At 39.5% G+C, this 22,908-nt stretch overlaps 1 protein-coding gene across 3 annotated transcripts in view; it reads right to left on the bottom strand.

Annotated features, from left to right (window-relative positions):
* Positions 1–22,908, bottom strand: part of LYST (lysosomal trafficking regulator) — a 177,038-nt gene that overhangs the window by 14,974 nt on the left and 139,156 nt on the right. For all 3 annotated transcript variants that reach the window (XM_043924934.1, XM_043924935.1, XM_043924936.1), the window contains exons 41-47: positions 22,074–22,140; positions 20,584–20,740; positions 17,308–17,448; positions 14,266–14,483; positions 7,526–7,756; positions 5,794–5,983; positions 2,586–2,722 (exon numbers count right to left, since the gene is read on the bottom strand). In XM_043924934.1, the coding sequence (XP_043780869.1) occupies positions 2,586–2,722; positions 5,794–5,983; positions 7,526–7,756; positions 14,266–14,483; positions 17,308–17,448; positions 20,584–20,740; positions 22,074–22,140 (1,141 nt within the window). The remainder of the gene's footprint in view (positions 1–2,585; positions 2,723–5,793; positions 5,984–7,525; positions 7,757–14,265; positions 14,484–17,307; positions 17,449–20,583; positions 20,741–22,073; positions 22,141–22,908) is intronic.

Below are 22,908 nucleotides of genomic sequence, written 5' to 3'. Positions count from 1 at the left end.
CCCCAGTTGCAGAGAGGGGGCTACTCTCAAGCTGCGGTGCACACTTCTCACTGCGGCGGCTTCTCCTGTTGCAGAGCACGGGTTCTAGATGGGCAGCAGTTGCAGCTCCTGGGCTCTAGAGCACAGGTTCAGCAGTTGTGGTGCATGGGCTGAGTTGCTCCAAGGCACGGGGGATCCTCCCAGATCAGAGGTTGAACCCGTGTCTCCTGCATTGGCAGGCGGATGCCTCACCACTGAGCCACCTGGGAAGCCTTCCGTTGACTCCATTTCTAAGGCGCTTGGGGAATGGTGACAAATGTTAGGATGTGTGAGTAGGCACCAGGTGTATGTAGGTAATGAAAGTCAGAAACCAGTAAAAGAACTTCCTATGGAAAGACAGTCAAAGAGAGAAGGTTTAGCACACAACTTAGTCCTGGAGAAGCTGTGGCAGTACCGCGTGTGTGTGTTTGTGTGTGTATATGGTGTTTTACAGTTTACAACATGCTTTCACAAACACTGGAGACATTTTTACAACAGTTTTATGAGAGAGTAGTGGGAGTATGACTACTCCAACTTTAAGCAGAAGGAAAGAAACTCAAGTTGGGAAAGGTTAATTACTTATGAATAGTAAGTAACAGAGCTGGCTGCTAACACAGATCACAGGGATGGCAGGGCTTTAGTAAGGCCCAAGGCTCTTTCTACCATGTGGTGATGCCTAAATTCCCAGTCCCTTTAAAAAAACCAGGTGCAGTAGATGATGCTCTCGTTATTGAAAATGACATAGTAACAAAAGGCAAGTTAACACTGAGAAAAAAATCAATTGTGATTTTGTTCCAACACTGCTGTGAGCTGATGCTGAGTAGGAGATTATGATACAGTCCCAACAAGAGATGGGAAGAGCAGGGGTCCCCCACTCCTGGGCCACAGACCAGTAGCAGTCCATGGCCTGTTAGGAAGCGGGCCACACAGAAGCAGGTGAGTGGCTGGCAAGTGAGCGAAGCTTCACCTGTATTTACATCCGCTCCCCATCACTCATATTACTGCCTGAGCTCCGCCTCCTGTCAGAGCAGTGGCACTTGATTCTCATAGGGACACGAATGCTACTGTGAACTACATATGCAAGGGATCTAAGTTGTGGGCTCCTTAGGAGAATCGCCCTGAAACCATCCCCCTATTCCCTGCTCTGTGGAACAAGAGCCTTCTGTGAAACCGTTCCCTGGTGCCAAAAAGGCTGGGGACTGCTGGGGTAGAGAACGAACTCTGGGGGCATAGGCAGTACCGCAGCAGTTAGGAAGGCTGTCTGCACTGTAGACAAGGCATATGTCTAGCGTCATGAGCTTCCTGACTAACTACAGGATATTAAAGACCAGCTGTCATCAGTCTGACTCCCTTCTAAAGCATTATGTTTAATTATTACTATAAAGTACTTCATAAAAAGGTTTACCTGAAACAAATGGGATCTAATGAAACTCAAAAGCTTTTGCACTACAAAGGAAACTATAAGTAAGGTGAAAAGACAGCCGTCAGATTGGGAGAAAATAATAGCAAATGAAGAAACAGACAAAGGATTAATCTCAAAAATATACAAGCAACTCCTGCAGCTCAATTCCAGAAAAATAAATGACCCAATCAAAAAATGGGCCAGAGAACTAAACAGACATTTCTCCAAAGAAGACATACAGATGGCTAACAAACACATGAAAAGGTGCTCAACATCACTCATTATTAGAGAAATGCAAATCAAAACCACAATGAGGTACCATTACACACCAGTCAGGATGGCTGCTATCCAAAAGTCTACAAGCAATAAATGTTGGAGAGGGTGTGGAGAAAAGGGAACCCTCTTACACTGTTGGTGGGAATGCAAACTAGTACAGCCGCTATGGAAAACAGTGTGGAGATTCCTTAAAAAACTGGAAATAGAACTGCCATATGACCCAGCAATACCACTTCTGGGCATACACACTGAGGAAACCAGATCTGAAAGAGACACGTGCACCCCAATGTTCATCGCAGCACTGTTTATAATAGCCAGGACATGGAAGCAACCTAGATGCCCATCAGCAGATGAATGGATAAGGAAGCTGTGGTACATATACACCATGGAATATTACTCAGCCGTCAAAAAGAATTCATTTGAACCAGTCCTAATGAGATGGATGAAACTGGAGCCCCTTATACAGAGTGAAGTAAGCCAGAAAGATAAAGAACATTACAGCATACTAACACATATATATGGAATTTAGAAAGATGGTAACGATAACCCTATATGCAAAACAGAAAAAGAGACACAGAAATACAGAACAGACTTTTGAACTCTGTGGGAGAAGGTGAGGGTGGGATGTTTCAAAAGAACAGCATGTATACTATCTATGGTGAAACAGATCACCAGCCCAGGTGGGATGCATGAGACAAGTGCTCGGGCCTGGTACACTGGGAAGACCCAGAGGAATCGGGTGGAGAGGGAGGTGGGAGGGGGGATCGGGATGGGGAATAAGTGTAAATCTATGGCTGATTCATATCAATGTATGACAAAACCCACTGAAATGTTGTGAAGTAATTAGCCTCCAACTAATAAAAAAATTAAAAAAAAAAAAAAGGTTTACCTGATATTGCTGTGAACTTTGTATAAAGTTTATTGGAGGCTCACTTTGTTTACTCTTCAACCTTAAAATGTTATCAGCATATCCCCAGCTCAGGATGGCTGACCACTGAATGTCAGTACTGTTCATGCTTCTCACACCTCAAGAAAGAGAAATAAAGTATTAGTAAGTAAGTAAAGATCAGTTATCATTGGACAGCCCACTGAAATGTCAGGTTAAAGACAACTCTGGCCTTTAAGGCCTGAAGTTCACATAGCAGAACATGGTCATTCCAGTGCAAAATCATCTTTATAGCCATAAGATGGACCGATTTATGTTAGTTTCATTCCTTTAAGGCTAATAGGATTCTAAGGTTGGAACTGTATTCTTTTTCACCTGTGTAGGGATTTGACTTGGAACGAAAATTTCTGTTAAGATATTTTTATAGAAGACAAATGATAATTAAGCTTCCTCTATTTATGTTCTGTGATGCTTTTTCTTCTAATAATAAATAAGAACTAGATAATGTTTAAATAACTTTCTAGATACCCCTTACTGAAAAATCAATATGGAGAACTACTAATGCTAGAAAGGGACCATTGCTGGAGCAGAAGCAATCCTGAGAATAATTTAATCCTGCAACTACAAGGACTTTGTACGGGGGAACTTCATATAATGAGGTTCTGTTCTTTCCTTGTTCTATTCTCAACATGACATTACGCCCTTCTGGGATAAAGATCTGGACACCTTGACATCCTTTCCCAGTGTTTCTCGTAACCTACACCTTGTGGCGCACTGACTAGGGCTAACGCGGCACAAACGCTGCAGGCAATTGGTGCCGCCTGTGAGAATAAGCAGCTCTGAGTTCCTTAGGGGGATGTGAGTGCCTCGCTTAATATAGAGCTGTATCTGTAATATATAGAATGTGAGTACTCAGCATGATATATAGTATAAAACAGCACAATGTAGCATAATATAAAGCAATAAAACAAATATTTGTTGAATGAATAAAGAGCATGTTGAAAATGTAATTCACATATTTATTTTTGTTTTGTTGAGTATAATTCCAAATGTGGACATCAGTTTTGCAATACAGAAATTAGGATAGCCTTGCTACATATATGCTGCACTCTAGATAAGCCTCAGGACTTCCTAGATTTTACCACGAAGCCTGGCATGTGGTAAGAACTCAATAACTGTCCCTGGTTTCTCATTCCAGCAACACAAGATGCACCATCTTTTTTTAAGAAGAAAAATAAACTTCTTCTTTACCTGTTAGAATAGTAGATCTTAAATAAGAGTTTGCAAGAAAATGACTTTTGCAGCATGTGCAGATTTAGACTCAAGGCCCAGAGATTCTCATTTGGTGTGTCTCCAATAGGACCAACTGAGTAAGCTTGGGAAAAAAGCACCTCAGACAATTTTGAGGCATTGTCAGTTCTCAAGTAATTGGCCTGTACTGAGCTAACGATCATTAAAACCACGGCAGTTTAGTTGCTACACTGTATTATGCATGCGTAACTAGAGGGCAGTTATTTAATATAGCGGTGCTCAACACACATGACTTCCCGTCTGCCAGCTGCACTGAGTCACTCAGGGCCTCTAGGAAATGCCCCTGTGGGTTGTTCTGTACCGGGTACAGCAGTGAATGCTCAGAGCCCCTGGCTCCAGAGCGCTTACAGTCCCGCGGACATTTATTCATTAAGCACACCGGAGTCAGGTGCTAACCATTCCTTATATTATTTCATTTAAGCATTATGGTGAATTACCCTGGGAAGTAAGTCCTTTTATTATTCCCATTTCATAGATTAAAAGCCAGGACTCGAAAAGCATAAGTAATTTTCTCAAAATTACACAAAAATACACAGGTATTAGGCAGCAGAACTGGGGTGCAAACTCAGGCACTGTGCCACGCGAGCTCATGGCCATAACTTGTATGATACCACTTTCATGGACACACCTACATTCTGCCAAATCCCACTTATATTCTATGAGGAAATAAAGTGTAATTTGAATGAACACAGCTATTAAGGGCTTGTGACTGTAGTGGGACAAATAAGGTAGGTTAGCTATTAAGTTGGACATATTTAAGTCCCACCATGCTAAGTGATAATACCAGCCCCTTTCTCTCTGATCAACAGAGAGAAACTTCAATCCACTCTATTTCTTAAAGGCAAATTATTCACACCTTTTGATACTTTAAGTGTTGGTAGTAGTAAACTACTTGTGACACATCTCATAGCTGACTGCAATGATGATTAAACAGATTTACCTTACCCTCTTAATTCACTAAACTTTGATAAAATGGTATGTAGCTTCTTTTATTCCTGGCAACTATAAAGGCAATCATTCATTTCATGACAGAAGGAACAGTGAGTTTAAAAGAACTGTGGTCCAGCCAGCACACTAAATTCCTTGAAGTGGCTGACACCGGGGCACGAGCTCCAGTGGTGGGAGGGGCCGTGAGGACCGGAGGAGCACAGCGCACAGAACCAACACCAAGAGGCGTCAGGTCCACACGCTGGTTTCCCGGCAAATCGGCACACCCCTGATAGCACAGATGGGTGCCCCCCATCATTCATTTCAGTGCTTAAAGCCCAGGCCTAGGAAGTAGGGAGAGTTCTTTCACATTAAGCAAAATGACTAATTTGGAAGGGCTGAGGAATTGCTTGAATGGAAAATGTCACTAGTTTTCCGTGTGTAGGTGACATTTAGAAATATCAAGAGGGCCTCAACTGACAGCACTTTCCCATGTGTTGCTTTTAGTGACTCAGTGCAAAAAGGGGAGAAAAAGATTGCTTTCCAGACATACGTATTTTTAAAACCTATTTTCAAGGCTATCATGATTTCCTCATTTTGTTTTACTCTCATGACTGTCTCTTCTGAGGTACTAGAACTGTTGGTCAAATAAGTCATCTATTCTGGGATTCAAGAACCTCAAGGTGTGTATTTCTATGAAATTGATAATGTTTTCATCTCGTGAGATAGTTATTTATTCTTGTCCCCTTCAACTGTTCCTCTCATTTCAAACTACACTGCCTTTAGTTCTCATTTTTTTTTCACGTAGTATGTTTTAATTCCTACTTTGCATTAAATGAACACAAATTTGAGTCTGGTTTTTCACCAAAGACTCAGAAAACTCAGAAATGAAACAAAACAGCAGCACAGATGAGTGGAAACATTCAAATCTCTTGAAAGATAGACCTAGGATGATTTTCATGTTTTATTTTACCTTGTTCTTTGCTATATGTCATCAGAAGACAGAAATTTCGGGACAAACCACAGATTGCTCTAGTGGGCAGAGCCTGGAGAGAACCAAATCTTTCTCCGTGGGGCTGGCTGAAGCAGACCACAGGAACCGGAGCACTTGGGGAACCGACATACTCCCCCCATTTCAAGCCTTTTATCCATGACAAAGGACTCTAAAACCAAGAAAAGTAAAAAGTACATTTAAAAAATGGTAGTAAGAAAAAAAAAATGGTAGTAAGTATAGAAATGGAAATACGTGTTCCTGGTGGTCAGATACAGTGATGAACAAGACAGACGAGGAACACATATTTCCACAGGTGGTGCAAGTGCTATGAACAAAGTCTAAGACGGGGAGGAGGACTGAGAAAGAGTTGCTAGTTAGATGAGGGGTTGGGAAAGAGTCCCTGAGGCAAGCAGACACCTGAGTGAAATAAACGCACACCGGCGCTCTGTCCGCGGACAGGGCGTGCCAGGTGGAGGGGACAGCCAGTGTGAAGGTCCTGAGGTGGGAAGGAGGCAGTTCAGAATCCGTCCCTATTACAAACAGACACCCTGCTCAGGTCCTGCATATGCACCAACTTTAATTAGCTAATGAGCAGTGAGTACAGTGGCAAATGAAATGGTATTTATTACTTTTCAGGGAGGTACTGTTAAATTATTTTGAATAATGACCCTGGTAATGATAATGACTAAAATGATTTGTAAGTCTTCAAAATCATGAGTTGTCAGTGTAACTGACAAGTAAACATAAAGCAAAAAATACAGCTTTCAACTATGAAAAACAACATGGGTGATCTGGGTTCGGCAAAACAATATTATCTATCATATTGATGTTTTAAAATTTCAATTTCGATCTTACTAGTTATATAAGTTCTGCTTGCATTTAACATGCAAATTTGATATATATGAACTATGAGCATAAAGAGTTTACATTCAGTGTTCTAAATTTAGTGTATTTAAGTAACTTTATTATAAGAAACGAGTGTCAAAAGAAGGTCTGTAAAAACCATTTCCTCTTAAAGTGGATCACAGATGACTGCAATCTGAGGTCTCTGCTTTACCTTACAACCTCTTTCCCTTGTGTTTTCATTTTCTTTGATTCCCTTCTGCAAACCTCTTTAACACTTTACAACTCACAGGCTCCCACCTTAAGTTGCCTTAATAATGAAGAATTTAGCTGAGGATTAGAATCCATTTTAGTCTTAAGGCTTGCTTGCTTTATTTTTCTATTTCAGAATATAAATTAATACTTAATTCCTACTTTAAGAGGCAATACTTCTTGTCAAGAAAATCTGGAGGGGCCAAAAAATCATGTAAGATTCTCCCCTTAATTGTAAACTCAAACATTTACACTTCTGGTCACTACTTCTGGTGGAAGCTGACAACTAGGACCATGCTAGGCATGTTTGCACCGATTCCTTCCCTCTCATTTGCAATGTCTGTTATGTCACTGGCTGGTGAGGCTTTCCCAAGTAATAACCCTCAGAGAGGTCACAATTTGACCTGAGCTCCCAAAGCACTCCCTTCATATCACTAATGCAGCATCTTCTACACACAGAACTGGTAATGTGAGCATCTGTATTCACTGGCTGGTACACACCTTCAGGCTGGGACCATGTTACTCAATTCCCTGCCTCTAAAGCATGGGAGAAGGCCTGATGTCTCAGGAGTTGAACCACATTTTCCTGAAATCTACTGAAATCCAAATGACATACCGGATAGGTAATTTCCTTGACCTGTTCTCTGGTTTCCCTGAAAGCAAACTGTACTAACAAGCCCACGGCGGCAGGAAGCTCCCCTTCGATGTTGAGCTTGGAGCCAGGTCTGCTCGCATGGGCTGATTGAAACAGCTGACGAGGGGTCTGGCCGTAGGTTTTTATCATGGTTTCTAGTGCTCGTCTTTGAACTGGATCTTCAACTGCAGAGACATCCATTCCAAAATATGTCTGAAGGGAAAAAGAGAATGAGAGGAATGTAAAAAGCAAGACTTGGTGATAATACCAAAGGGGAAAACAACTTGTTTATTCTCCAGGCAATGGAGAATGGAAAGGAGTTCCTTCTCAAATTTCAAATGGAAAGGATTTTAAAATGTTTTTGAACAGGTTGATAACATTAATAGTCTCAAAGAGATCAGAACAGGAATCATCAACGCTTCTGAATGGATGAAACAAAAATCTTGACTGGTGTTAACTAGGTAATTTTATGAAATTAATTTCTAATTTAAGAGAATATCATGTAAGACTTCATTTATCTGCATAGCAAAAGGAAACCATCAATAAAATGAAGACAGCCTACTGAATGAGAGAAGTTGTTTACAAACCACGTGCTGATAAAGGGTTAACATCCAAAACATGCACACAACCCATACAACTCAACAGCAAGAAAACCAAAGATCTAAAAAGGGGCGGAGGACCTGAATAGATACTTCTCTAAGAAAAACATACAGATAGCCAAGAGGTACATGAAAATATTCTCAGCATCACTAATCATCAGGAAAATGAAACTCAAAACCACAATGAAATGCCGTCTCACACTTGTCGGAGTGGATAGTATAAAAAAGACAAGAGACAATAACTGTTGGCAAGGATGTGGAGGACAGGAAGCCCTTGTGCACTGCTGGTGGGAATGTAAATTGGTGCAACCAGCATGGAAAACAGTATGGAGGTGCCTCAAAAAATTAAAAATTGAACTATCATATGATCAGCATTTCCACTTCTGAGCATTTGAAAGTGAAAGTGAAAGTTGCTCAGTTGTGTCCAACTCTGCAACACCATGGACTATACAGTCCATGGAATTCTCCAGGCCAGAATATTGGTATGGGTAGCCTTTCCCTTCTCCAGGGGATCTTCCCAACCCAGGGATCGAACCCAGGTCTCCCGCACTGCAGGCAGATTCTTTACCAGCTGAGCCACAAGGGACACCCTCTGGGCATTTAAACAACACTAATTTGAAAAGATATATGTACCCCTATGTTCATTACAGCCTTATTTATAATAGCCAAGATATGGAAGCAACTTAAGCATGTATACATGGAACGGATAAAGAAGATGTGCTAAATATATGCAACTAAATATTATTCAGTCACAAAAAAGAATGAAATCTTGTTACAACATGGATGGAACTTAAAGGCATTATGCTAAGTGATATAAGTCTGACAGAAAAAGGAAAATACCAAAGAAATAAGTATGATTTCATTTATATGTGTAATCTAAACAAAAGACCAAGCTCATAGGACTGGTGGTTACCAAAGGTGGGGGTTGGGCAGAATGAGTTAAGGGGGCCACCAGGTACAAATTTCCAGTTATACAACAAATAAGTCATGGAGGTGTAATGTGCAGTATGATAACTACAATTAACAACACTGTATTGCATATTTGAAAAGTTGCTAAGACAGTAAATCTTAAAAGTCTTCATCACAAGAAAAAAAATTTTTCTAACTAAGTAGGGGGTGGATGTTAACTAGACTTATTGTGGTGATCATTTCACAACTGAATCGGTATGTTGTATACTGGAAACTAATATAATGTATGTCAATTAGACCTCAAATTGAAAAAAAAAAAGAAAAACAAAATGAGGTTTTTCTTTGGTCTTGTTTTTTGGTAAGAATTGATTAAAAAAATAAACAAGTTTTTCAATTAAGTTGATCCAAAATAGCTTCTGCAGGAGATTAGTAAGTGGATCTATTTTTTCTGTGGCTGTCTGTCAGATATTGGTCAGAAAACTGAGTCAACATCATTTCAGGAGGTCCATAAAATCAAAAGAGACAACAAAATTCAGGGATATGACAACATGGAGTCTGAAGAAAACTAGAGGATCCTGCCCCACTCCAACTTTCTCAATTCATAAGAATGAGAACTCGCGGTTCAAAGCCACCCGTGTCTGCCTGAAATTGTGTGATACCCAAATGCCCTTTTGTTCTTTGTATGAATGTGCTCAAAGAAAGAGTCAGATTCCTCTCAAGACACAACAGCTGGTGTCACAGGATGACTTTGTGTTGCTAACTCATATCACACCCCCAGCATCTTGAAGATGTCTACAAATTTCAATTACCGAGATGTGTTTTCTTACATACAGAGACATTAGTAAGGAACCTAGATTTTTGTACGTCTATGTCTCTTCTCTTGTCTGGGTTGAAGAATCAAGAGTCTAAACACCAGTAACACTGAAACCCAAGCAAAGTCTTTGTGGTTTCCATCTTGTAAGCTCAAGAGCAACACAACCATGCTTTACTTATCCTTGGAGAGGATTCATTTAATTCTGATTCCCTCTCTGTGTTTGCTTTTGACGTTTCCACATATACTTCTGAACCTGACAAGAACCTGGCAGTGAGAAGACTGTAATGTGATGTATATTCTTTCAGCCTCCCCAGCCAACTCGGTGAGGTTGTCATTGGAGGAGGAAGGACATTCACCTCCCAGGCAAGGGGCAGAAGCCTGGCTGAGAAACAAAGTCAATATATTCCATCTTTAACCGAAACACTGCAGAAAGGTCAGCACACAGTATTCCATGTGACTGGTGTCCTCCACGCTGTCACCTTTCTTAGGACGTGAAGCTAAAGAGAAAGGCGGGTTAGGGCAATACTCAGTCTAGAAAAGGAGTAAAAATTCAGGATTTGCCATGCCACTGTCCTTTTCTTTCCCACCTAATGTTGGTACATATTATCTTTTTAAAAAAGACTTCATGTGTAATACTACATTGTTGAAAAAGTCACTTGTTCAAAGTGATATATGTCCAAAGCGAGAAGGCAAAAATGAAACTGAGATACAATGCTGCCAGGTAGCTTAAGATAGTATTACTTAGGTTCTAATGAAAACTGAAAGAGAATCTGAAAGAGTAGCAGTGAGAACTGCAAGCTCTTAAATGTAAAGGGTGTTATTACACTTAAATGTAAAGGGTTCTTAGTGTTAGAGTCAGACGGAGAGTGAGGTGCATTTTTTTAAAGTGAGGTGCATATTTTTAAAGCTGGGTACAGATCTGTCATTTTTGGGCATCCTGCTTGTATAATTTAACTTTCAGCATTTAATCAGGAAGCAAATTCCATTTTTGTACCTACAAATAACATTTCTATAAATGCCAAAATAAAGTTTCAAAGGTTCTTCAGAAGTTAAATAATCTTCAACATCTACTCCCCTTGCCACCACACTCCCACCACCACAACGGCTCCAACACCTGCTATAGATGCTTATCTAAGCAGGTTCATTCTTTACGGTTGTTTAATTTAATAGACTCAGAAATTCACAAGAAGACTGGAATAACCCTATAGCCAGAGCTCTTAAAATTTACTTTAAAATAGTGCTTCTTTACCTTCTATGGTTTCAGTTTCTAGTGAACCCCATATACTAGTGAATGATGAATTAAGATCAAAAAGCATTTTTACATTCCTTTTTACAAAGCTAACGTTTATACTTAATTGGATGGCAGACATTGCCCTGAATACATTTTCTTATTTACGAGGTTGGCATTACTGTTCACATTTTATGAATCTGCACAAAAGTACAGAGGTTATGGTGACGCTGCAGGTCAGACAGCAAGTAGCAGAGTCGCAGAGTGAGGGTGTGAACTCACTCCCGGATTCAGAGACTGTGCACTTGAATGCTTCACTTCATTTTGTCCCACGAATTGAGCTTTATTAAATTTCTAAAACAGGGCATCCCCGGTGGGCCAGTGGTTAGGACTCCATGTCGCCAACACAGGGGGCAAGGGTTCCATCCCTGGTCGGGGAACTAAGATGCAAAGGCCATGAGGTGTGGCCAAAAAAAAAAAAATTGTATTTAAAATGTATAGAACAATGGTGCAAACTCTATCCTTTATTAAGTTCTAAAGTCCCAAAGAATTAATGAAAAAAATCTAGTAAGAAGAGAATTAAATGGTATATTTCAGCATGCATATTCTTTTAGTGTGAATTTTAAATGAGAATAATTGAAAGTCTGTGTCAGTATTATAGGCAGAGTATACTCAGGTTAGTGTCCCAGTTGTTCACTGCTTTTAATTTGCACTGGAGTATAACTGCTTTACAAGGTTGTGTTAGTTTCTGCTGGACAACAACAGAACTGAATTGCCTATATTTTTATTTGGCTGTGCTGGGTCTTAGTTGCAGCATATGGGATCTAGTCCCCTGTCCAGGGACCAAACCCAGGTGCCTTGCATTGGGAGCACAGAGTCTTAGCCACTGGACCACCAGGGAAGCTCTTAACTGCTTTTAAAGTTACATTTTAGATCAAATATGAAGCTTAAAAATTATACCTCAGTCTTTAAAACCTTTAAAACTTACATATATACCTCTACAGAGGCATATTTTATACACAATAAAACACTACAGATTTTTAAAGTACCATCTGATGGAACCATCATGAAAATCAGGGAACAGAGCATTTCTATCCCCCAGAAAGTTCCCCGATGTCCTTTAGGCAGTCAATACCCTACTCCCTGGAGGCAACCGTTGTTCTGATTTCTAACATTAGGAGATTAACCTTCCTTGTTCTTGAATTTCAGGTAAATGGAGTGGATTCATACAGAGTGCATCAGGTTTCTTTCAGTCAGCATAAAACATTTCCTCTTTATTGTTGAGTAGTATTCCATTTACTCAATACCTGGAATTGTTAGTCTTTTATTTAGAGTCATTCTCAGTGATATAAAGTGGTAACTCACTGTGGCTCTACTCTGCACTTCCCTGATGACTAAAGATATTATTGCTGTTTAGTTGCTAAGTCATGTCTGCCTCTTTTGCGACCCCATGGACTGTAGCCCGCCAGGCTCCTCTGTCCATGGGATTTCCCAGGCAAGAACACTCGAAGGGGTTGCCATTTCTGTCTCCAGGGGATCTTCCTGACCCAGGGTTCAAACCTGCATCTCTTGCATTGACAGCCGGATTCTTTACTGCTGAGCCACAGGAAAGCCCTGATGACTAAAGATGCCAGCTTTTTTTCATTTGCTTACTGGCTACTCATATATCTTCCCTCCCTGTGTGAATCTTATTCACCTTTGCATCCCCAGAGCCTGGGAAAATAAAAGCTTCCTGAATAGGATAGATTTTTTTTTTTTAATGTAGACTATCTAACAACATTGAAAAATATACATTAAAGCGTAACAATTCGACTTTTGGGAATTGAACTCAAGGAAGTAAAGTGGTACATAAAGAAAGAATCAGAGGAATAATAATTTTAATAGCAGAAGAACACTAATAAAATATCCAAGAATAGGGGACTAGTTAAATAAATTACTGGATATCCACACTTCAGAATAATAAGTAGCATTAATATTATTATATAAATGGGGGTTTCCCTGGTGGCTCAGTGGTAAAGAATCCGCCTGCCAAGGCAGGGGACAGGGGTTTGATCCCTGATCCGGGAAGATCCCACATGCCGTGGAGCAACTAAGCCTGTGTGCCACAACTACTGAAGCCTGCATACTCTAGAGCTCGTGCTTTGCAACAAGAAAAGCCACTGCAGTGAGAAGCCGGCACACAGAAGCTGGAGGGTAGCCCCCGCTCCCCATGATTAGAGAAAAGCCTGCACTGCAGCGAAGACCCAGCACTGCCACACATAAATAAATAAATAAAATTATTTTTTAAAAGATAACATTACAGAAATAAAATCATTATATAAATGAAGTGCTATGCGTAGGAAAAAGAAAGTGGTTTTAATATTTATCTTTAGATGATGATATCAAAGTTGATCTTAAAATTTCTTCCTTTTGGAGTCTGTATCTTAGATATTTTTCTAACAAGGCACAGATATAGTTTGTACAATAAGGAAAAGGGACGCCATTTAAAAACAGAACATGTATATAGGATGATGTGCAGAAAAGAGTTACATAGCAGGCCCGAACTGCTCTCCTTGGGAAGGTGTGTCTGGAAGGCTTGTCCTTGGCCTTGTCTGGGAACATGGATTTCAGAAGAGTTCCTACCTTTTTTACCTGATAAAAGTGGTTCACTGCACCCAAACTGGACAATGTGGTGTATCCCAAACACCTGGTTTCCTTCTGGAGGCCTGGAACTTCTGGACATATGAGAGAGGGCGCCTACACGACCAGTCCTCGATAAAAACCCTGGCACTGCAGCCCTAATTCTGTCAGTTTATTGCTGGAGGAACTGAGTGAGTTCTCTGTGACTCACTGGGGTAAGTCTCTTGGAAGCTGGTGCCTGGCTTCCTCCAGCTCTGCCCCGTGTATCTTTTCGCTTTGCTGCTTTTGCTTTGTACCCTTCACTGTAAGTACAACTGTACGCTGAGTTCTTATGTCCTCATCCAACCTGGGAGTTGTCTTGGGGAATCTCTGACGGATAGTATCTAAGGTTATTCTAAAAGAGGTGAAACATAAACCTGAAAAAGTCTTGGGCAAGTTCAGTGTCTTTGTCAATTATTCTCTTTGATACTTGAGTATTGTAAAGAAACAGTCTAACTTTTAAATGTTCAGGTTCTACCTTACATAAATGCAGAGTTTTAAAAGAGTCACTTACAGCAGGATGAAAAACATTGATGGCTTGGACAGAGGCCTTCCCTTTTTGTTTATACCCGAATACCAAGTCAATCCACTGACAGATGTTCTGGGACACGTAGTCAGACTCTAGAGCCTGTCGATGGATGAGGATAAAAAGACGGGGATCGTTACGTGCCCAAGGTGGGAGGTTGACGTGATTAACCCGCTCACCATTCTGACGCACACCAAAGTCGAAACCTAAAAGAGAAGATTAATATCAATGTTTATCTCCTCCAAATCATGCTTCCTTTGGCCCACTGAGCAGACCTGAAGGGTTCACACAAGTAGCTATTGTGTGTTATAACCAGGAAAAGGAGCATCCAGAGGATAGTAACACTATTGCCCACCTGCTGACTTACTACTCACAGAGGTGCATGCATTAACACGATCTATCCTAACTGAATCTGAAATCTTTCAAATTTACTCTTCTACCACTTCATACCACATTGAAAAGCAGAAAATCACTGCCTGCTAATTCTAATATTTCACTTATCAAATATTCAAATGCACTAAGTGTGAAAACATCTCAATTGTAATCTTGATTAAAATAAAGTGAAGACTTTTGTATAAGCATTTCAGAATTATTGGTGTTAATACATAATAAATTTAAGGCTACTTGTGTGGTAAATATTAGCATTCTTCAATTTAAAAAATTCAACAAAGTATATACATTCTAAGAATGAACTTAGTCTATTTATTTTATGGTAAATCTATAGGTCTGTTCTGATTTCATTTCCACTAAGCATCCCCACAGACAACAAAATTATACTAACATATTATGAGGGTTGTTCTGTGATGTAAATAGGTGTTATCTAATTGTCTCTTTAGACTGCTAGTGTAAACAAAAATCTCATAAGTGTTTCTTTAAAAAAATTATCCTGGGGGAGTAGGAGGGAGGCTAGAGAGGGCAGGGATATATGTATGTATACATAAAGCTGATTCACGTTGTACAGCAGATACTAATAAAACATTGTAAAGCTGTTTCGAAAACTTTATATTCCAGTTTAGAAAACTAAATAAAAAATTTAAAAAATTATCCTAAAGGAAATGTTACCTTTGAACAGAAATTTTTGTGCTACTTTTTATGGAAAGAAAATCTGAACATCATAGCAGAACACAAATTTAAAAGAGCCTCTTAAAAGCTGATTATGCTCCATATGAAAGTAAGTTGCTGTCTGACTGCTTTTTGATCTTGTGAAAACAACTGGAAGGATCTTCACTAATTCTGGAAGTACCTGGAAATGACATATGATACGAAATATAAACCAAGGGCTTATATAAAATTAACAAGGGGTGAGGGTGAGGGTCGCCTCAAAAAGCCCAGCAGTCATCTGACAGCTGCAGGGTGACAGTGTCAAGATGGACTGGCTGAGCACCTCCAGACTGTGTGGCAGCTCCAAGGGAGGCAGCAGAGATTCACTGATTGAACTGATTGAGCAGCAGTGATGAGGCATGTAAGGGCTGAGCAGGAGAGGGGTGACCAGCAGGGGGCTTGATGAACTCAAATCAGTCCTAACTTTCTGGGGCTCTGGACACATCTGGACACATCAGACGGGTAGACACTTCACCCAGAGCGGGTACCTGGAGGTACAATGAAAGGCCTACAAGAACGCTCATAGGAAATGGCAGGATGTATGCTATGGCAAGTTATCTTTTTCAAAAATGGCTATAACAACACTTGCTGCTGTGCATGCTTTTCTAGAATCTCACTACTCCCCTATTAAGTGGCAAAGTCTATGCTCCTTCCTTCTGAATGTGGGCAGGCCCTCGTGACTACCTCCCAAGCAGAATGCAGTCGAAGGCCACGCTGTGGCCTCCAAGGCTAGGCTGCAAAAGGCCATGCAGCCTCTGCTCATCTCTCTTGGGACACTTGTGTTAGGAGCCTGGAATAGCCAACTAGGATGTCCGAGGCTGCATGCTGCAAGAAGTCCACAATAGTCCACGTGGAGAAGCCACACGGAAAACTACAGACACTAAAGAAGGAGCGGCCTGCCAGCCTCATGCTGCTCTGTTCCCCTGGATGTTCCTGCTGCAGCCAATCTGAATGTAACCGCACAAGAGACCCTGAGCCAAAGCCACAAAAACCACCTGGCTGAGCTGTTCCTGAATTTCTGACCTGCAAAAACTGTCATGGGTGGTACATTTAAGGTTCTGAGTCACTGAGTACCGCAGTGATTTGCTATGCAGCTGTAGATAATGGGAACATACATACACGAAACCATGGACAGGGAGATGAGCAGCAGACTAACTGAGGCAGGAACCACAAGGCAGGTGCCCCAGACTGAAGGTGTTGATATTTCACTGAGGCATTTCTTACTTGGGCAACACTGTGAAACATGCTCCAAGTAATTAGCAGCACAGATTTATTAGTGATTATCTAAATAACTCCAGAGAAGCCAGTTAATACAGTAAAAGATTCTGAAGTAATTGCTCAACACTTTAACTTCTCTAAAGATATAATTCTCAGTTTCACATGTTCCTAAAAGTCACATAAAAAATGAAATTAAGTAATGAAAGAAAAGACACCTTGTGAAGGATTAACTGATCTTACATTAAAGAAGAGGCATCATTAGCTGAGATTGTTGGTCACTGGCATCACAGAAAATCTGATTTTATTTTCCAGTGTCACTTTTCATTATTCAATAACTCTAGTCAGAGTGTTTTACTTCTAACTTGGTCATTACTCATAAAATCATTGACATTTGGTTAATTTAGATTGTTCTTTAATAAATTCTTGACTTTTAAAAATAATCAGCATATTACAACTTTTATAATCAGAGAAAATAATAAAACAATTTCTGTAACAAAATTAAAATATACATGTTTACAAATGCTTTTAATAGTTAATATTTAAAATCCTCAAGCTCACTTGGAAATAAAATTATATACCTAAAAGTAAAGGCATTTTTCTTATTTGGGGACTCAAATTTTAGAACTTACAAAATCTATTTTTGTTTTTGGAAAATTATAAAGTAAGTACAAACTCTAAGAAATTTTAATTAGAAATGATTTATTGCTGTACCTTCACGGTTAACTAAGAATTCTGGAAGATAGAAAAACTCTGGGATAAGTTCTTTTACATCAGTCATGGACTCAAAAGATGAGAGGCGCCAAGTTGTATTTGTAGAATGAAAAGTTCTGTCTGGAATGTCAAAACTTTGATCTAAAAAGAAATACAAATAACACACTTAAGACACAAAGACTTGATTCCATTTGAAACTTGTTATAATTAATTTACTTTCAATACTTCAAAAATATTTAAAAAATTTATTCGTCCATAATGTAAAAGAGGTTATTAGTGTTCCTGAAAATAAATATTACTCTACACAATTTGAGACTGTATTATTTTTATATTGTATTATGCTTTCGTGTATAACTAGATAAATTTATACCACTTATTTAATTGATTAATATTAAATATCTGCCCAAGAAGAATGAAAGTTCCATAAAAGCAGACACCTGGGATATCAACCATACCAAGCACATTCTAGGAACTAGATAATTATTTATTTATTGAATGAATAAATATAGAAGGAAAATTAAAGTTCAAGTAGGTAAAAATAGCTTTTTACCCCATCAAGAAGCAGAATTATTCCTTTACCTCTCATCAGTAAGACTATTTTTCTTCTCTCTTTTCTTTTCTCTTGCTGGGGTGACAGGGGCACTGCTTTTTAAATGTTCTAACTCTTAGCTAAATAAGTAAAATTCCCTATGAATGAAGATAAAACTAATAGTTACTTTTTTTGTTAAGCTTTCCTTGTGTAGACTATTAATAATCAAGGACTGAGTTTCAATTCTGTCTTTTCTGTCAACAGTTAGACTTTCTAGCCTACAATATGAAATGGTATCTAAACTCCAGCTCTTGAAAACATCAGCAGTGTGGATTCTTCTTAGGCACCACGTGTACCATCTAAAACTCCCCTCAACCTGTTGGAATTTGAACACATCTTTTCATCTGGAGACTGTTAAGAGACGAATTTCAGCATCAAGCAAGGCGCAATTTTTTAAAAAAATATGCTAAATCTTCCCCAAGCCTGACATGCTTTGCCAAGCAATGTTTTCTATCACTTTTACTACTTTCTCCTCTATTCAGCTGAATCAGTTAGCATTGACTGGGCACTAAATAAAATCTGGGATGAAATGAAATTTGTAAATTTTTTTTTTTCTCAGAAAGTAGGGAGGGCCACTTAAAAAAAAAACTAACTCACTCAGGATAAAAAGTTATTAATCTAAATGGAATCCAGAAAAATTAAAGGCAATTCTGTGAGGGTATGGTGGAATCACAATATGTAGAGACTATAGAACTGTGGAACAGGAGAAACACACTGAGGCTTCTGTTTGAATTTTTAAATTCTCTGAAGTTTCTTAATTTTTTAAAAAAGTAATACTACAAATTCCTATAATCTAGAACATGTATGAACTCAATTGGCAGTTGTTAACTTAGCACTTTTGTTCCCCAGGGGACATCTGGCAATGCCTGGAGACATTTTTGGTTCTCATGGCTGGGAAGGGATGCCATGGGCATCTAGTAGGTCAAGGCCAGGGATGCTGCTAAATGTCCCACAGTGCACAGGACAGTCTCCTGTAGAGAACTATGTAGCTCAAAATGACTACAGTGCTAAAGTAAGAAACCCTGGATTAAAGGAGAAGTCTAGAAATAAATTAAAATGTCATCATAAATCATTTTAAATTAATCAGAAGACTAGAATGGGGACTGAGCTAGTCCCTACTGTCTTTTTAAAAAATCATTCTTAAATACACAGTGACGAAAACCTAGCATAATAGTTGATCGAGGGTTTTATATTAATAGATTCTTGGACGACATGAAAAGAAATGAAGGGCAGTAACAGTTCTGTTATATACTGCTGTTGTCCCAAACCACATCTGAAATATTCTTTCATTATTATTATTATTATTATTATTATTTTGGCCGTACCGCCCGACTTGGAGAATCTTAGCCCCCTGACCAGGGACTGAATCTGCACCCTCAGCAGTGAAACTGTGGAGTCCTAACTACTAGGACTACCAGGGAATTCCCTGACATATCCTTTTTTATTCTGACTGCTACTGTTTAATAACAGCATTCACAAATCAGAACACATCCAGAAAGATGAGTGGAACAGTGATAGGTTTGGAAACCAGAGCAAACACTGCTTAAATAAGTATAAAACTGTCTTTATTTATTTCTGCATTCCGTGCAGCAGGCCTTGTATATAGGAGGCTCTTAACTAAGGTTAATTAGCCTAGGGATAAACAAGAGTGAGAGGAGGAGGAGGACAGGGCAGTAATATTCAAACATTTGAACAGCTGTCATATGCAACATTTGTTTTGTGTTCTGACAAACAGAAGAGGGACAAATACAAGAAAGCCCCCTTCACAGACCAAGTGGTCTACGGAATACAAATTTATTCCTCCAAGAGGTTGCATGTATGTGAGTGTAAATATATAAAGAAGTTCGAGAAGAGTCAAGTAACTGAATGGATGATGATTCCACAAAGGATTCTGTTCCAGGAGGAACAACTACAGGGCTAGTACCGCTGACTCACTAGAAACTGATAGGATTTCTCACTAGAAATCACTGTTCTCACTAGAAACCTACTTGCATAGAAAGCAGTAAAGTCACCTATCTAAGCCATCTTCAGGTGTGTGGGCTGCCACTGAAGATTATTCCCTAGGTAGTTACTGTGGTGAAGGCGGCAGTGTGGGTCTCCTAATAGCCACTTACTGATAGCAACTTAAAATTCCCCTTTAGGGGCCAAAGATAACAGGTTATCTGAAATTATTAAGTTGAACATTTTAAAAAAGAGAATTCATAACTTTAAAAGGGGGGTAAAATTTTTGCTATGTGAATGACATCTTAACTTTTAAAAAGTGAATTGCATTTTTATAAATGTAGACAAGTGCAATTTGAGGCTGAAATCGGAGACATTATCGAGATGATCCAGCTTACTGCAGGTTTCTTTTTTAAAAAAATTAAATTTATTGGGCTGCACATGGGATCTTCGATCTTCACTGTGGTATGCAGAATCTTTTAGTTGAGGCATGTGGGATCTAGTTAGTTCCCTGACCAGGGATCGAACCCAGGCTTCCAACATTGGGAGTGCAGAGTCTTAGCCACTGGACCATCAGGGAAGTCCCAGCAGGTATCTTAAAGAGACTTTTGTCTTTTGTTCAGAGAGTAAGCAGAATTCTTTCTCCTATGGTTTGATTAGTTTTAATACATTCTCAGGATGTCAGCAAACTGGTTTTCCCCTGATGACCAATCTGACCTTTGAGGCAGTTAGAAAACCATCCTTACCTTGATAAGCTAAAAACATCTTCGTGAAAGGAGGCATTCTGACCAGGAAATGAAGCACAGTGCCGCTGTTGGAGTAGTGGGAGCCGTAGTGGTAGGGCTGCACCGGGGGCATAGGGTCGTCTTCCCGGGCTCCTTTGCGGTACTCCTCCTCCAGGTACTGAAGGACACAGGGACCAAACTGGTGATAATGAGCTCCAGGTAGAGCTGGAGAAGCCTCGCTCATCTTCTTTGCCATCCTTCTCTACGGCCCCTTAGGTGCCATCCTCCATAGCTTGCCCTCAGCCTCCTGGAGTGTCTGGGGGCCTCCTCCTTGGTGTCCCAGTGAGGGCTGACCACTCGAGAAGCATCTCACCATCTGCACGTTTACCCTCTTAGTCCCTCATAGAAAACCCACCTGTTCTGCATGTTAGTTCTCAGCCCTCTGGTTCCCCACTAACGGCTCATAATGTTTAAACTGATCAACAAATAAGAACTGACACTTTCACCAGAGATGTCTGCATCTTAAAAGGGTTTCAAGATGTAATGCTATGTTCTTTAGAGAAATGCTTCTCTCAAAGGAAATGCAAGAGAAATGTAAAAACTGTATCACATTATTGAAATTCTTTAATATAACATTTTATAGCTGTTTTGCAGTAGACTTACACAGAAATAAAAAAGAATTTGGTGATCCTTCAACTACTCTTATCTTCCCATCATAAAGTAAGAAGCTCAACCAAAGTTTTAATATCTGTCACTATTCTCATCTCCCATAGCTTCTGTCTCTAATAAAATCAGGTGACAGTGAATTTTCTGGTGTCATTTCTCTTTGATTTCCATAGCACTGCCCCATTTTTAGCTACAGACGAATCAAGCAGTGACAGCTGTAAGATTCCTGGAGGGATCTTTCTGAAATTTTGACATAAGATAACATGGTGAATATGAGAAAACTGCTTCAGCTGCTCCTATCTTTATACTGTGTGAAGAATACAACATATGCCTAATGAGTTTTTTTGAATTTCCAACAGGATTCCATTAACATTAATTTCACAGAAACAGATAATTAACTTCTATTTTAAACTTTAAAATCCAGTATTTTTTGTTAACAAACCTGTGCATAATTTGCTGAGATGAATAACAAAGGGTTACGGTACATTATAAATATATTGATATTATTATATATAACACTAGGGAATATAAACAGCAGGTCCCTGGACATTTTTGTGATTTTTATAAGGAATATAATTATTTCATACATTTGAACGTAACAATGGATTATGAGCTTCCAATTTATACAACAATAAATGTATTTATTTTGGGAGGCAAAGTGTTTTCAGAGAATTAAGACAGAAAAGAATATTTAAAATCACATAATGACAGTTGCCTGTCAGTTGCACACGAAGTGGGAAACAGAAAAATCAACACTATACATTGAAAATTACGTAAAACACAAGTCCAAAAACCAAAAACCCAGTTTTAACTTATCAAAATACATGAGGAAAAACTGAACCTACCTTGTATGTGTCCACGTAACGGTCTTCTTTTTCTTTATACTGCACAGCTATGGGCTTGGAGAGATTTCTATAAAGGAAGAGATGACGGAAAACATGGGAAGTATGTTAATACTGTCAGGATTAATTTGCCTCAGCTGCTTACAAGTAAATAAGTGATCAACAAGATACTTGGCCCTTGGTTTAGTGCTTACACATGTTGTTTGCCACTAACAGTCACCATTCACAATTATAATTTCATAAACTGTGAAGACAGAATTTTTCTAAACAGATGCATATCAGTATTAGGAATTTTTGACTTACAGGTAACCAAGAAGAGCTTCTCCCTCCCCTCCCTGATTCCTCTACTATCATAACTGATGCTGCCCAAAGCAGATGATTCCCTGGAAGTTTCTGTCCCCATTTCCCAACCCTACACCCAGTTAGTCAGTGAAGAGTGAAGGGCAGTTTGGCCAGGGGTATGATCATGAGAAGATGTTATATAACTATTAGGTTAGTGATAACCGAAAAAAACAACACATGCTCACAATGACTATGTTGAGATTTGGAGTGCAAGTATGAAATAAACACTTTATCTAATTCATGGATAGTGAGTGAGGCTACATGTATGGTGGAGAGAATGTGTGTAAGCATGTGTATGTCTGTGGCTGGTATTTACACTGTATCAGGGAGGCAGGAAAACTGAAGGATGAACCTCCACTTTTAAAAGCCACAGAGTCAAGCAGCGTGTCTGTGTGGCCCATGAAAGAGCAAGAGAACAAGATCCAGCAGAGATGGACATGCTCCTCTGGCTGAGGCACCCTCTGGTCTGGCACCAGGATGGAGCCGCCTGGAGTTT

Source organism: Cervus elaphus, chromosome 15, assembly GCF_910594005.1.
Source record: "Cervus elaphus chromosome 15, mCerEla1.1, whole genome shotgun sequence".
In the NCBI taxonomy this organism is placed as follows: Eukaryota; Metazoa; Chordata; class Mammalia; order Artiodactyla; family Cervidae; genus Cervus; species Cervus elaphus.
This window is presented reverse-complemented; position numbering and strand designations above follow the sequence as displayed.